Source organism: Kryptolebias marmoratus, linkage group LG19 (assembly GCF_001649575.2).
Source record: "Kryptolebias marmoratus isolate JLee-2015 linkage group LG19, ASM164957v2, whole genome shotgun sequence".
NCBI lineage: Eukaryota > Metazoa > Chordata > Actinopteri > Cyprinodontiformes > Rivulidae > Kryptolebias > Kryptolebias marmoratus.
The window spans coordinates 10740272-10755593 of record NC_051448.1 but is presented as its reverse complement, the minus strand read 5'-3'; the positions used below and the strand labels follow the sequence as shown (position 1 = coordinate 10755593).

The 15322-nt window shown below is 44.0% G+C and overlaps 1 protein-coding gene across 2 annotated transcripts in view; it reads left to right on the top strand.

Annotated features, from left to right (window-relative positions):
* Window positions 1-3331: 3331 nt before the first annotated feature.
* The window catches only part of LOC108240131 (prospero homeobox protein 1), a 30941-nt gene continuing 18950 nt past the window's right edge, over window positions 3332-15322 (top strand). Inside the window, exons 1-3 of one of the 2 annotated variants that reach the window (XM_017423340.3) lie at window positions 3332-3466; window positions 6139-8187; window positions 11881-11988. In XM_017423340.3, coding sequence (XP_017278829.1) covers window positions 6205-8187; window positions 11881-11988 — 2091 coding nt within the window. In that variant the 5' untranslated portion in view covers window positions 3332-3466; window positions 6139-6204. Of the gene's footprint in view, window positions 3467-3700; window positions 3785-6138; window positions 8188-11880; window positions 11989-15322 lie in introns of those variants that run through there. The other variant, XM_017423341.3, reaches the window with a different exon arrangement.

Here is a 15322-nt window from a genome sequence, read left to right as displayed (position 1 = left end):
GGGGGCACAAAATCTGCCAGTTATCAGCTCTCGTCATTTCACTGTAACATAATGTGTAAATTTCTGTCCATTTGCTGCAAACTAAATGTTTCCTATATTATATTTGGGTCATGGTGGCTTCTTTTTTTAAAACTTTGGCCACAAAAACGAGTGCCCATCCTTCCTCCAGCATCCTCGTGGTTGTCATGGAAAAATGAATACATCAAGTCCTGGACGTGGGGCCCCAACGAGGACTTCAGACTCCTACTCACTTATCAGATCCTCTCCTCTTCTCGGTCCTGTCTCCTAAAGCCTTTTTATTCAGGGACCCGGAGACCTCTCCGGAACAAAACAGCTTTTAGCGCTTACCATCACTGTATCTCTGTATGTGTGTGTTGGTGTGTGTGCGCGTGCGTGTGTGTACGCGTGTGTGTGTCATTTCTCCGAAAACTGTCTCTGAAAAGAAATAGAGCTGTTGTAGGAACTCATCAAGTATTATCTGATTAAGGTCATTTTGGAACCGCTTTTGTTTAAGAGATTGCTTCCTTTTGTCAACTATTATTAACAGAGTTTGTTCAGGATTTGTTCATTTACTGCCTTCAATTGCAACAAACTCAGTATAATAATAATAATAATAATAATAATAATAATAATAATAATAATAATAATAATAATGAGAAAAGTTGTTCTTTTTCTCGAACTTCCAGTGCAAATGCGCCCCCATTATCACTCAGAATATGATTTACAAGTTTATAACCCCTCTGGGAAAAATCCTGTTTCCACGGCCTCCCTTCTGCTGCACGTGGACGCGCTTCTCATAAATATGTCAAATTTAGCCATCAGTGCGCAATGGCACGGCGCATTTTCAGTCCTTATAGCCATTGGAGTGTGTTGCGCTCAAACGAAGAGGTGGTGGCGTGTGTGTGTGTGTCTGTGTGTGTGTGTATCTGTGTGTGTGAGAGAGAGTTTGAAATAAACACACGGGCTGATCCACCTGGAATGGGCCGAGATAAGAGCTGCCAGCGTTGAACCATCACCCGTTTCCTCTTCACCTCACCCCGAGTCTTCCTTTTCCAAACACGCGCTCCTTTAATGTTCCCGGCCTGTTTTCTTTTTTCCTTTTTTTTCCATGCCTGTGTGCGCACCGCGACGGCACCCAGGGGAGCCGAGGCCAAATCAAGCCACGGAGCAGTTTAGGGAGCAGGGGCTGGGATGGAGGGAGGCAGGGGGGGAGGAGGGCACCGGGACACCTGCTTTGGAAAAGCCACTCCAGACACGAAACTTTGCTGACTTCGTTGCAATTCGTGCGCCCTATAAAAACACTTGCCTGCGACATGGAAAAAAGACTCGCCTTTTCCTTTTTGGCACCTGACAGACAGCGGGCTGATGTGGAAAATAAGATTTCTCGTTAAGTGCTTTAGAATCCTGTTTGTGCAGAGGAATAATAAAAAAGTAGATTATAGCTGCGATAATTTAAAGAAAACAGCTAGAAATAAAAGCATTAACTGATGGCCACCGTTTCCTGAATTTACTAAAAATATTTTATAAATTACAAGTTATATTTCAAACTATTGTTAAAATAATAATAATTATTATACTTTCTTTTCTCTCAATAAGAGAATAAAAGCTCATCAGTAAAGGTGGTCGTGGTCACCGCAGAAAAGGTCGAATAAAAAAGTATTTTCTGTCTTAAACGTTCATTTTTGTTGCAAAAAACGTTTAGAAAAGCCACCCAACGTCCAAAAACATTTTATTAAAATCACATGTTGTCAGTGTCAAAGGCTAAAAAATATTTGCTCTGCTGAGCGCACGAGCTGAATTAAAATGATGAGCATCCAGTCTTTTTTCTTTCTTTTTTATAGGAAATAATAATGACTGAAAGACATCAACCGTGCAATCATGTCATAAGTCCGAAATTCAGACCCTGTTTTTCTTCTGTAAAAGTGGAGAAAATGTTCAGTGTTACGGGTGTGGGGGGAAAAGGGGAAAAATTCAGGTAAATCATTAACAAACGTCAGGCTTTCTTTCGATGGCAGCGCAGTTGTTTTACGCACATGCAGGGACATTTCGGTGGCAACAGGCTGAACTGATATTCACCATCTGAGCAGTTTTAATTCTCCTCTTGTTTCGGCTTCTCTGAGTCCATTTGAATTCCAGAGCAAAGCTGTAAGCCCGCGCGCTGCTCCGCCTGTTCAAAAAAAAAATCAGATTTATTTGTGGGGGGAGACGGAACCAGTAATTCTGCGCGTAAAATATCTCTGCAAGCCACTTTGAGCCTTCCGATTCCTAAATGAGCCACAACTGTCGGCTCCTTCGGGAATCCGCAGTGTAAATTAGCAGATAATTAAAATAAAAAAAGTTCAAATTTTTCTATCTAAGCTATAAATCACAGAATTGATCGTTATTAAAAAAAGACTGGACACGAAGGAGCGTTAATAAGTTTTCAATAAAGTCTCTTAAACCCAATCAAAAAGTGCTTTTTTTGCTACAGCAAAAAAGACAAAGATGTCAGATAATATTTGCTTGAAAACAATAATAAACGTCTTGTCTTAATCGATCATTTAATGTTAAAACAGGTGGAAAATTCTAATATTGGACCCTGCAAGTAAGTTCTTTTAAAGGCTGCATTTTGCGTCTGACTGTTAAATTGTTCCAGCTTCTTTTCTGACTGTTATGTTTAAAATAAACACTTGACAAGTAGCTGTCTGTTTAAAGATGTATAAATGAGAACTAAAAGAACTTGATAAGATAAAGTTTGAGTTCACATTGTTGCTGCGTAAAAAAGATGCCAAAGTGCGGAACGCTTCTTACTCGTGTGGTCGGTGATTTGGGAAGAAACAGATTAGCAAAAAAAGGGGGGTATTTCCTTTTCTTTCTTTTTTTTCTTTTTCTTTTTTTTCCTCCCCTCTCCCTCACTTTGCCAAGTCCCGTTCTCTGGTCAAGTTCAGTGCGTTGTTCCCTGGCCCGGACGGACGCTTCTTATTGGTAGGTTGCGCCGGTTACATCACGCCGCCCGTGACGCGCACGTCTTCCTGTTTCCTTCAGCCGCGTCTTAAAGTGAATCTTAGTGGCGGAGGAGTGCTCCAGCATCCAGTCCTCCTGCATCCAGTGCGCCTCAGAGACGCACAACACGCGCAGCCTCTCTCTCTCTCTCTCCCTCTCTCTTTCTCCCTCCCTCTCTCTGTCTCTCTCTCTCCCTTTCTTTGCCGTTCTCTCTCTAGGTCTCTCACTCTTTCAGGGGGACAGAAGGAGAGACCGACGCGCAGGAGCTCTTTTCATCCAGATTTCTCCGGCTTTGCCCCTTTTTTTTGTTTTGTTTTGTTTGTTGTAGTTGTTCATTTTATTCCAGCTCTCTCATCCCCGGTAAACTGTTCCATCTCTCCGCATCGCAGTCCGCGGATATCCTGCGCGCATTCTCTTTTTCCTCCCTTCTTCATATTGGAGTTCAGGTTGTCCCCCCCACCTCTCCCCGTGTTTCATCTAAAGGGTAAGTAACCTTGTCCTCGGATACCTCCCTCTCTCTTGTTCTCGTTCTGCCTCGCCGGTGCGAGGTGGGCGGAAAATTAATAAACAAATCAAACATCATTAACGGGGCTAATTTCTGCCGGTGATCAGCAGCGGCTGGGAGCGGATCTGTAGAAGCGATGCTCCCCGCTGCGTTTGGTTTCCCTGAACTTGGTTAAATGTGCTGAGAGTTGCGCGAGCAGCCCTTTTTTTTTTTTTTTTTTTGATGGGGATGATTTGCGAACGTTAGCCCAGCCTTCCCCATCAAAGCAGGGATCAAGTTGATTTGCAACTCAGCGAAGTAAGTTTTTCCTTTTTTCTGTTTCTCTCTCTTTATTTATTTATTTTTTGAGGAGAACCCGTTCTAAGTTAAAATGAGATAAACAGAACTTTCCTTAAAAGCCGTGAATTTTCACAGACCTCAAAGCTGTTATTCTCTTTTTGCTGGGGGTCGAATCTTATTTCTGTGCATTTTTTTTAGGCAGAAACTCTTTGTAAGCAGGTCATCCCTTCTGTTTTATAGCCACATTCGGTTTCTGTCTTCTCTGGGCAGGTCCAACTTGTCTGCGCAAAAACATCCTCAGAACTCATCTCCACTGCAACCGATATTAAAAGATCTTACCTTTAACTTATGTTTACCTCTGCTCCTGCCTTAGATTGCTTTTGGAGAAGTTTGAAGCTACGGTTAGGGATTTAAAATGTGTTTCCAATGAGAAAAGGCGCTTTAAAATAGGCTGAAAAGAGGAGGTGTCTCTTTGATTTTCGTAGCTTCCTAAAAGTTTTGAAGCTTTATTTGTATTTATCAGTGAGATAGAAATAAAGAAGAAGAGAGTGCATGGGGCAGTGGGGAGCAGGTGCGCAAAAAGACAGGTGCAGGAGACTATTTCAAGTGCTTTGTTAAGATCCTGAAGTGATTATGTCAAAGTTTTTTAATCCTTGTAGATTTGTTGCTCCTTGTTTGAGCTGCTGGCTCTAAAGACACAACTTACCAAAGGGTTAGAGGAGACGAAACAATATTTTTGCAGCACATCTGGACTTGTATTCATATAAGTGTGATTTTTATAAAAGTGTCTTTAAAGAAAATGTGCATAAGTTGTGTTAGAGTGTAACATAGCCAACAGTGAGTGTGTGTGTGTCTGTTTGTGTGTGAGATTCAGTGACAGAAGAGATGTTTTTCTTCTTAAAATAATAATATCAAAATAAAATAACTGATCTGAATTAGAGCAAACAGCCTGTAAAAGACTATATTGTTAAATCTCTCAAAAGTGCCATTTGTCCGGACAATTGGTCCAACTTCCCTCTAAATATAAAAATAACTTTCGGTGATACGGTTTATTAAAACAGACAGAAATCTAATATTCTATGTTTAATATTCAAAACGCTTGTTGCCTATTTGTAGATTGATCCCAGACGTATCCTGAAACAGTGTAACAGGGTTAATTTTCCGTTTTTAAAACCAAGCTAAATTCTGTCCCCTGGATTATTCTGCTGCTCTGACTGAGCCACGGCCTCTTAAAGGATTCACTTTTTTTCTCATGAGTGTGTAGAGAAACTGAATGTTTGCCAACTTTCAGTCAAATCTCCAAATCGGTTCATTTGCTCCTGCAGGATCTTAAACATTCAAATTGCTTTTGCTCGTTTCCCTACATTTGAGACCATTTGATGTGGCTCTGACTAAGACACCGCCACCGCTGCTTACATAGCACTATTGATGCAGACCTGTACTGACAAAACGGTTTGCTTTCAGAGGAGCATTAGGGTTTTTGTAAGAGCGCTTTAAGTTGCTCTTTGCCAGAGTTGACCCTCGCGACCTATTCATTTGAGCAGAATTAACTGCCCCTGCCAGATGAAAAGACAAACAAAAAACACAGAAGTGAGCTCACGCTGGCACCAAAATCAATAGGTCTATTTTGTGTTTCTTTTTTGTGTCACTCTCCCCGTCGAGTAAGATATGATGGCCATATTGATCGAAGTAAACACAGAATTTTAAAATTGCACAGTGTGCGATGACGGCTTGAAATATTTTATTAAAACTGACCATGCTCTCTTGGTTAATAGGATTTGAGCATGCCATGGTGTGTAAGATGTGCGTTCCCTTCCCCTGTTTGCCTTTTTTTTTTTTAAATAATCTGAACCTCATTTTATTCTTTTGATTTGATTTTGTTAGCTCCTAGCTCCTATGTACGCTCACACTGCACAACCATGGAAATGAGGACAAGTACTTAAGTAATTATCATAATTTTATGCAGCTTTGTGTTCCGTGGGAACTGGTTCAGTGTCGCGCAGCATGTAACAGGGGACAGGATAAAATGTAGGACTTTGCCCTGGAATGTTGAGCCAAGGCCTAAATCTGACCCAATCTCGACTGTTATCTTTACCCTCATGTCACTGGTTCTTACAGCTTTACTGCCTAAATGTAATCATGGATGTTTCTTTTTTTCTAGAAACATCAGGCAAAACAATGTCTGCTTTCTTGAGGCAAATATCTCAAAAACATTAGCTGATATTTTGAATGTTTTTGCGAGTTTTGATTATTTTGGCTTTTTTGCTGATTAGATCCTAATGTTGATATAAAAGAGGACAAGGAAAATAAAAGTTAGAGCCTGAAAATTTTATTTTTAGTGAGCTGTGCTACTTTATTTTCTTTCCCTTCAGATACACAGAAGCTTTGACCCTAGAGGACTGGGTTTGTGGGATATGGCCCAATAGCAGCAGCCCGTGATGCCGGACCATGACAGCGACTCCCTCCTGAACAGACAGACCAAGCGAAGACGTGTGGACATTGGTGTTAAGAGGACCGTCGGCAGCACAGCCTCCGCAGCAGCAGCCACAGCAGCAACCACTGATAATATCGCTCGCGCCAAAGCAGCCATTTTCAGTGCCATGAACTCTCTGAGCTCCCATTCTCACCACGGATCAGACAACGACTCCATGGAGTGCTCTGTAGTGCAGCCACATGGTGGGCCTGGCGTTGTGTCAGCGAGCGACAGTGAGTCCAAGTCAAATGTACTCCGAAAGCTACTGAAGAGGGCCAACTCATATGAGGATGCCATGATGCCCTTCCCTGGCACCACCATTATCTCTCAGCTTCTCAAGAATAACATTGCTAAAAATGGAGGAGGGCCTGAGAGGGGAGAAAGAGGAGACAGGGGTGACAGAGTGGAAACAGGCTTCCCTGGATCGGGGCTCTCTAACGCTAGCTCAGATGCTCCACAGGAGGACGCCTGCAGCAACTCCTCCCAGGACAGCACCCCTCAAGAGTGCCTGTCTCCATTTGGCCGCCCTCCTGGCCTGGCCACCTTTGACATTGAACGCCTCAATGACGAACACCTCCGTGCCAAGCGAGCCCGGGTGGAGAACATTATACGCGGTATGAGTCACTCCCCGAGTGTGGTGGTGCCCGCTGCTTCCCGTCATGAGCGCGACCACGAGATGGATGGAGAGCGGGAGATGGAGCTGGACTGCCCTCCACCTCAGTCTCAACACCAGGGCCCCAGCAGCCCACGGGGAGGAGAGGCGTGCGGCGGCAGCAGTCGAGAGAACAAGCGCAAACAGCGGCTGCCTCAACAGCAGCAGCAAAGCTTCACTCAGCTGGTGTGCCAGAGGAAGGAGCAGAAGCAGGAGGAGCGGCGACAACTCAAGCTGCAGCTGGAGGACATGCAAAAGCAGCTACGACAGCTGCAGGAGAAGTTCTTTCAGATCTACGACTCCACCGATGACTCAGAACACAACGACCTCCATAATGACATAGGAAACATGTCAGAGGACAGCCCGGTGAGGTCTGACACGGGCGGAGATGACCGGGGCGGAGATGACTTGCGCTCTGACAATGAGATGTCTGATCTGGATCCAGGCCATTTCCTTGACAGAGCACGGGCTTTGCTTCAGGAGCAGGCCATGCTGGCCGACAGAGAGAAACCAAGAAGAGATGGGCTTGGCCGAAGCAAAGGAGGTCCGGGCTCCTCCATGCACGCTGAAGGTAAACAGCTCGCAGAAACACTGAAGCAGGAACTCAATTCAGCTATGACCCAGGTAGTGGACACGGTGGTTAAAGTATTCGCTAAGCCTCCGCGTCCTACTCCTCAGCAGGCCTTTCCTCCTCTTTCCCTACCCCCTGAAAGATTTCCTCCTGCTATAAATGGAGACAACCCAAACTTTCACACCGCCAACCAGAGGCTGCAGTGCTTTGGCGATGTCATCATTCCCAACCCACTGGACTCCTTTGCTAGCATGCCAGGGATTCCAGGCCCCACCAATGACCAAACTGAGGCACTGCCCTTAGTAGTGAGGAAGACACCCAGCGAGCACCACCACCAGTCTTCAGCTGTGGGTGCCCATGGTAGTAATCACCATCCTGCCCTTCACCCCTCTTCGCTCTCTGCTTCCATGGGCTTCAGTCCTCCATCTTTTCGGCATCCCTTTCCACTGCCGCTCATGGGCTACCCTTTCCAGACTCCCCTCGGTGCTCCCACGGGTGGTTACCCAGGGAAGGACCGTACCTCGCCAGACTCCATGGACCTGCCCCGGGAGACCACCAGTCTGAGGACCAAGATGGCATCAGGCCACCACCTGGGACACCACCATCGCTCTTGTTCACCAGCACACCCGGGCAGCACAGCCGAGAGTCTCTCCTTGTCCCTGATCAAGTCAGAGTGCGGTGATCTTCAGGACATGTCTGACATCTCACCTTACTCAGGAAGCAATGTATCCTTTAAAAATGAAAAGAAAAAAAAATAAGATGAGGTTTGTATTTTCAGAAGTCTTAAAAGGTAAAGAGAAAGTAATTTTGATGTTTAAAATTTGTGTTGACCAGTTTAAACCAGTTTATTCATGTGGAAACCTGCTCGCAGGTGGTATTACCCCTCTGAGACTTGTCTGAAACCGTGCATCTGAACCACAAAGAGTTAAAAATCAAATCTTTTTGAATCTGTTTGAAACTAGCCTAAGAAACTGAGAAATTGTTGATGAATCACTTTTCCTCCCACTACTGTTCCCTTCACCATTGTTGCATTTATTTTTATACCCGTACCTCTTCCTTCTCACAGCACCATACAGCCCTTTCTTCCATCTTCAAACCTAAGTGCTTTAAAAGCTTTCTTGTCATATATCACTTACTCACAAAGACGTTTACTGACACAAATTTATTTTTTTTACTTTAAGAAACTCAGGCTGAAATGATAAAGAAGGAAGGTATCTTGAACCTCAGCTCACAGTGGTGTTATATAGCCTGTCTTACAGTTTAACCCCAGTTTGCCCCAATAATGCCCTGTGGATAAAGAGGCTATCCCCTATGGGAGGCTCATATTGAATCCCCTGTGGACCTAAGACTAATAGCTTAAACAGTTATGTTGAGTCGCTTCTCTGTTTCCCATATACCTCCTTAGTATCTGACCATTCAACACCCTCTAACCCTTATGAAAGTTTGATTTGAGTCCCATCCGTTGCTTTGTCTTCATCTCATTAACATTCATTACACACTTAAGGAATTAATCCTACAGCCTTTTTCTTGTTGTGTGTATATTAGTTAAGTGAACACCTTGTTGTTGCTTTTGTGTGCACCTGAGTGTCTAGTCTTTTTTTGTGGGCCTTTTGTGTGTGTGTGTGTGTGTGTGTGTGTGTGTGTGTGTGTGTGTGTGTGTGCGTGCGTGTCACAAAAGGTTTGCCTGAGGACTCGGGGAAAGATGTATATTTATGATTGCTTGTGTTTTCTCTTGTGTTCCTCTTATCATCCATCGCTGTTGTAAAAAGCCCACAATCATTGTCGTTTCTTTTCTCTCCTTTTTCATTTCATAAAGATCTGTCAACAGCCCGGGGGGCCCTTTGGCTGTTGCTTGGCAGCCAAATACTTCTTTTTTTGTTTTCCCTCCCTGCCAACCCCCCGCTCCTCTCCGTCTTTTCTTTGAAGCGGACGTTAACAGGTGTTTGCAGCGAGCTGTTTATCTTTCATTACCTCGCCTTGTCTTGTCTTCTGACCCAAGGGTGAACGCTTTCCAGAGATCCATAATCCTTTGCTTCTCTACGGGCTCCCGATGGAGGGATGAAAAGAGAAAATGGGGAGAGAAACATGCAGAGTCTGAGAGAAAGTAAGGAAGAAAAAAAAAAAACAATCAAACAATAACCACATATGCCAGATGCTGTGGCTTTCATTGTAGCATTTATAAATTCAGGACGTTAACAGATGTACTAAACCAAAAAGAAACAATTAAGTGAACAAGGTGAGGTTTTGTTTTTTTTATCTTAAATTTTTAATTCAGTGTGTTTTAAAGAAAAGTTGGCCTTTTAAAGAAACAGTTTAGTGATGTTTTCTTATAGTAAATGTGACATTTTTTAAATGTATTTGCATTTGTTCCAACTATGCTTCTGTAAGTCTTTTCTTCTTTTTTTTTTTTTGAGGCAGCTTGTCAGACACTTTGCGAGGTGTGTTCAAGTTCACCAGCTCTCGTCTGAGTTTTACAGCAGATGGCTGCTATCAATTTTCCCATTTGTTCAGAGTCCGGCTCCAAATTTTCTTGTCCTTACACCTATGAATTAGGAAGTAGAGCAGCTATTTTTCTCTCATGACTTCGGGCTTCGGGGAAGTGTTGTGGGAATGATGATATCTTGTCAGATGTGGCAGACAAACAGTGAGCCAGCTGGTGCGAGCGCGCCATCATGACAAAATAATAGCCTCGCACGCCACCCCTAAGTCCAATCACAATTACATTTGCAAGCTGTGAGTGAATTGGGAATGAAAATGTCTAATCAGGAAGTATAAGGCTTTTTAATTGGTAGCTGAAGGGAGGTGATATTGTGTAGCAGAATTGTAACGTCCGATAAGAGGAAAGTGTTGCTAATCCTAATTGAAAAAGCAAAAACAAATTAATCTGAATATAAGCACGGAGCTTTCACAACAGACAAATCTCACCTGTTCTTAAAGAAAAAAGCTATCTCTTTCTCTCTGCTGTGACTGAGGATCCATTGTGTCCCCTCTGCTTGGAGCAGATGGTGTGGTGTGGAAAGTGAAGTGCTGCTCTTTTGGCCGGGACTGTCAGAGTAGCACCAGTCTGCCAGGGCTTTCCCCCCTGCAAGACCCTCACTGGGTGTACTTTCCTTCTCCCTCTCCCTTTCTGAATCACACAAAAAAGTAGACGGGGTCTTTAAGGAGCCAACCCAGCATGGTTCAGGATTTGCTGGCTCTGCTGCGTAACCCGAAGGCCAAGGGCAATCCAATCTAGCAGCTGATGCTTTCTTCCCGCTCTGTGGTTACAGCTACATCTGGACACTTGACTGATTTTAACAATCACGGCCAACCCTGTACATTAGAATCAATGTCAAGCGATGTATTTTATCCACCAAGTCGTAAACAGTCTTCATGAAAACTGAGTACAGCTCATTCTGTGTAATTTTCGCTCTTTCTAGATGTTGAACCAGCCTGAGGTCTTTACCCCCCCTCCCCTGCTCCCTTTTCAATGTCTTATCCCCCAGATTGAAATTATCAGATGTATTATATGCCCGTTAATTCACCATGGAAATGGCTTGGGCCGTTCAGTGGCGCAGATGTGTTTCAGTCTTCTCATCACTGGCCGAGTCCAAAGCCTCAACGCCTCTCTTCTTCTCCTCCTCCTACTCCTCCTTCTTTTGCTCCTCCAAGGGTTTGGCAGCGGCTGAGAGGCTTGGGGGGGTGGGAGTTTAGGGGTGGAGCAGAGGGAGGAGGAGGGGGATGTAATTGAAGGCTGGAACCATGCTATCCCTCAAGGTGCCCCCAGCAGCCCATCTCCATCCCTTTCGGTTGTTCAGTCCAGGAGATCCATTAGGAAGACAAGGCCCCTAAACATGTATTTGTGAGTGTGAGAAGGTTTTCCACGCCGCCCAGACCAGTGTGGGATCTCCTGCAACTTGTTTTGCCACTGATGTAGCCAGCATCAGACAGTCATATTCAGGCTTGGCATGTGTTGTCGCCAAGCCATTAGGCCTTCTTGCCCGTCACTGGCGTTAACTGCTGTCTTTGTCTGTGATATGCAAATGCCTGCTTTTTTCTTCCTCCTTTTTTTTTAGGTGGAGGTTAGCGCAGGGTGTAGGCAAAGGCGTTTGCTTACTTTGACTGTGAAATGAGCCTCCTTATGTAAAAGCCTCGACTGTACTGCTGGCGAGCGTTTTATTTACCGTGACACTCTCACACCTGATACGGACGATGCTAATTGCAAGCAAATGGGTTTGCTTTGGTGCTCTGTCTTCAGCTCCCCTCTTCAGAAACCCCACGTTCATGCGTGCAAAAAAAAATAAAAATTTGGTTACCCTTCATCCAAATGTCTATCTAACCTATGCACGCACACACATGTTTGTGATATATGTTTGCTTGATAGCAGATGTATTTACATCCAAAGAACTGTTAATGGCCTTAACAGAAAGTGTTTTCAGATCCAAGAAGGTCTGTCCCCAAATCATCTGAAGAAGGCCAAGCTCATGTTTTTCTACACCCGCTACCCAAGCTCTAACATGCTGAAGATGTTTTTCGCTGATGTTAAGGTGAGTTTTGACCTTGCCCGTTTTTTCTTTTTTGTTTTATTTCTTTTAACCACTTTCGTGTTTTGTTTTCAAACTCATTTGCTATAACTTTGTCATTTTAAAATAATGACTGTTCTGTAAAATGCATAGACACACACTTTCACCTCTGCTGTTGTTCTGTCTTTTGCTCAGTTTCTTCCTAATATTTTGTCAACGTACCTGATGTAAAAAAAAGAAAAAGGGAAGTTTGGTTTAAAAATTGAGATGTTCAGTTGTGGCAAACAATGTGCACTTGTCTGTCTTAAAATGAGGTCCTTTTTGCTGGCTAAATTATGGTTTTATGCAAAACATGCAAGATGAGGAAGTTGAATGGGAACTGGCGAGCCTGTGAGTATTCAGAAGATAAAGAGAAGGATGAGTAATGGAGGGGAAGAGAGGGCAGAGAGGAGGATGGAGGCTGGAGATGGAGGAGTGGCTCGGTGAGCAGGTGGAGGGAGGAGGGTTTGATGGCTTGACAGAGGGAGGGGCGAAAGGGGAAGGAGTTGGTTTAGGGAACATGGCAAGAATGAGCGTTGGCTCCACAGGGAGTTTAATAAATAAAAATTTGGACTACAAAGCACAATATGTAAGCTGCACAGATAAACAAGTACATCAACACAATTGCTATGTGGTATGCATAATTTAATTTGTTGGTATTGTTGGTTTTATCTGTCTTTGTGTGTGTATTCTCTGTGTGTGTGGGTGTTTGCGCCTCTTTTGGATCATACAAAGGGTAAATACTGCGACAGATCCAGGCCATCTTATTCAAATCAGAAGATAAAGGTTCCCTTTTCTACCAGCTGCACTCACCAACAACCGTGACTCCGAGTTCCCATCACACACACGGAAAACACGACTGGATATGATAAAAAAAACGAGGCACATGTTGATCTCTTTTATTTTAATTCTCAACTTGACTTGACATCACTGATTCAAAAAGTTTTTTGAAAAGATGTAAGATTAAATTAGAGATTTGCACCGATTAATCGTTCCCATGCAAGTGACCTCGTCATGAATAGCCTCATCAGAAACCTAAATAAGGTCAAGATATTTAGGGGATTATGGGTCACAGTTGTTTGTTTTCATTCTCAGTAAATAACAATGAGCTCTGGCTTTAAATCAGTGTATGGGAATGGGACTGTCTAATTAGATTCAGCGAGCACAGCCTCTTAGCGAGGGTCTGCCTTCAAACAAAAGTCTTTAAGGTTAATCAGGTCTTGACTAATCAGGTCTGAAACATCAAGAACCGATGAACATATGAAGTGGGCTGGCCTTACAACCGGGAGATGCTGGAGCTGTTGTTCCCCTTTACTAAGCTTGCTTTAAGATGATTGTGATGTTTTCTTTGTTATTTTTTTAAATGTTTTGACAGATTTGTCTTAATGCTATTGTTGGTGCTGAAACTGTAGGCCTATATTACCCTGCTAGCTGTAAACATTTCATTATTGTTGTAGATAGCGTTTTGAGCAAGGGCCAAGAGATCAATGAGATTTATTTGGTCAATTTGAAAAGTTGTTGCCTTTTCTGTAAAGTTTGCTTGAATATTTTCTTTTTAACTTCAGAAATGGTAATTTGACTTTCTTGTTTTAATTAAGTTATTAGGTGTTTTTTTTCCTATTAATCTGTGACTTTTAGCAACAAGCCGTATCATCTGGGCCAGTCATGTGCTCCTGAGCAGCTGAGGTCAGGAGGGTTTTTCTGGTTCTATATGTCATTCCTTCTCTTTTCTTTTTTTTTCGCTGATGTATGTGTGCCTCGTCGGGGCCGGCGGAGAAAGAAAAGCCAGCGGCTGGATTTTGAGTCACAGCAGCAACAAAAGCCCGCTTTCCAGGGCCGTTTTTTTTTTGTGTGCAATCAGCCAATAGACACCCAGAGATTATCTCCCACAATTCACTTCTGCGACAACAGGAAACGTTGGAAAGCCCTGATGACTGTGGAGGGGCTTACGACAGGGAGAGCGAGAGAGAGAGAGAGAGAAAGAGAGTAGGAGAAAGAGACAGAGAGGGAGGCCCGTGCAGGCTTCTGTGTCTTTCTGCTCTCCTCTCTGGTTGTTCTGGATGCTGCTGAGCACTCTGAGGTCATCTGTGTGCTTTCTGCTCTGCAGTCCACTGCTACGTTACAGAAAGTGTTGGCTCGGGAGACCGTGTAGCTTTTAATCCGAATGCCTTTCAGCGAAACATCCCAGCAAGCCTAAAGACAAAACTCCAAAATAATGTGATGCGTGTGCAGATGTTTGAGACTCAGTGAGCGCCTGGATCCTTCCTGCGGGCGACTGATATAGTTTAGACAAAGGACACTTAAGTGTTTTCCTATTCTAGACCTCAGTGTGTGTCTGTGCATCAACAGAACATGTGTGCAGGTGTGTGTGTGTGTGTGCATGCCACTTTCTATCTCGTGCTGTTAGCACTAAGCACTGACCTTTCACAGGCTCTTGAGTGTGAGTGTGAGAAACACGCTTCCACCGTCTCTTTCTCTGCTCTGCCTCTTAGCCACACACACACACTTTTACACACATAGATGCTCAAACACATAGTGTCAGGTCCAACACACACACACACATTCTCCTCACTCCTTCTCATGTCTGTGCTGGCTGACCCCTGCCAGCTCTGATTAAGGAGCTGCAGTGATGTGCTCCTTTGAACCGATTCCCTCCTTTTACTCTGAACACACCCGTCCTTAGCTGCTATCAGGGGGTCTCTGTGCCCCACCAGCAACTTAATGAACCAAGACTGCTGGAAGCTGAAGGAGGGGAACTTGCCAAAATTTAATCCCTGAGTGTTAGGAGGGGAGTTAATGTGGATATAATTTAATTATTTACCAGCAACGTACAGTATTTCTGTGCGCATGTGGCTGATCTTGTGACTGAGCCACGGCGCAGCTAATACATCTTCACCCATGCTGTCGGCATAATAAAGTAATCTTTGTCCAAAGTGACAAATGTATTCTGTCACTCTGCTGCAGTGACACCAAAGGTCTCTCTCATGAGCGATGGCAACGTTCACTGGCTTTAATCTCACGATGTATTGCTCCGACTTGCACGCGCTCAGATGCATGCAAGCACACACGCTTGCATGGATAAACACCCATTCACTTCTGTCTCAAATTCACCCTCAGTAGGACTTGATTTCACACAAAACACTGAAAGTGAAAGAGTGTGTTTGTGCTCTGTCACACTCCAACTCTCTGCCTCTTTGTGTGTGTTTAAGAATTCACTCCAACGTATTTGTAAGTGTCAGTAATTTGTTTGTTTGATGCTCCGATGTCATGACCCTGGCTTGCTGACTGCTCACGTTCCAACCCCCTCCTATCCCCCCCC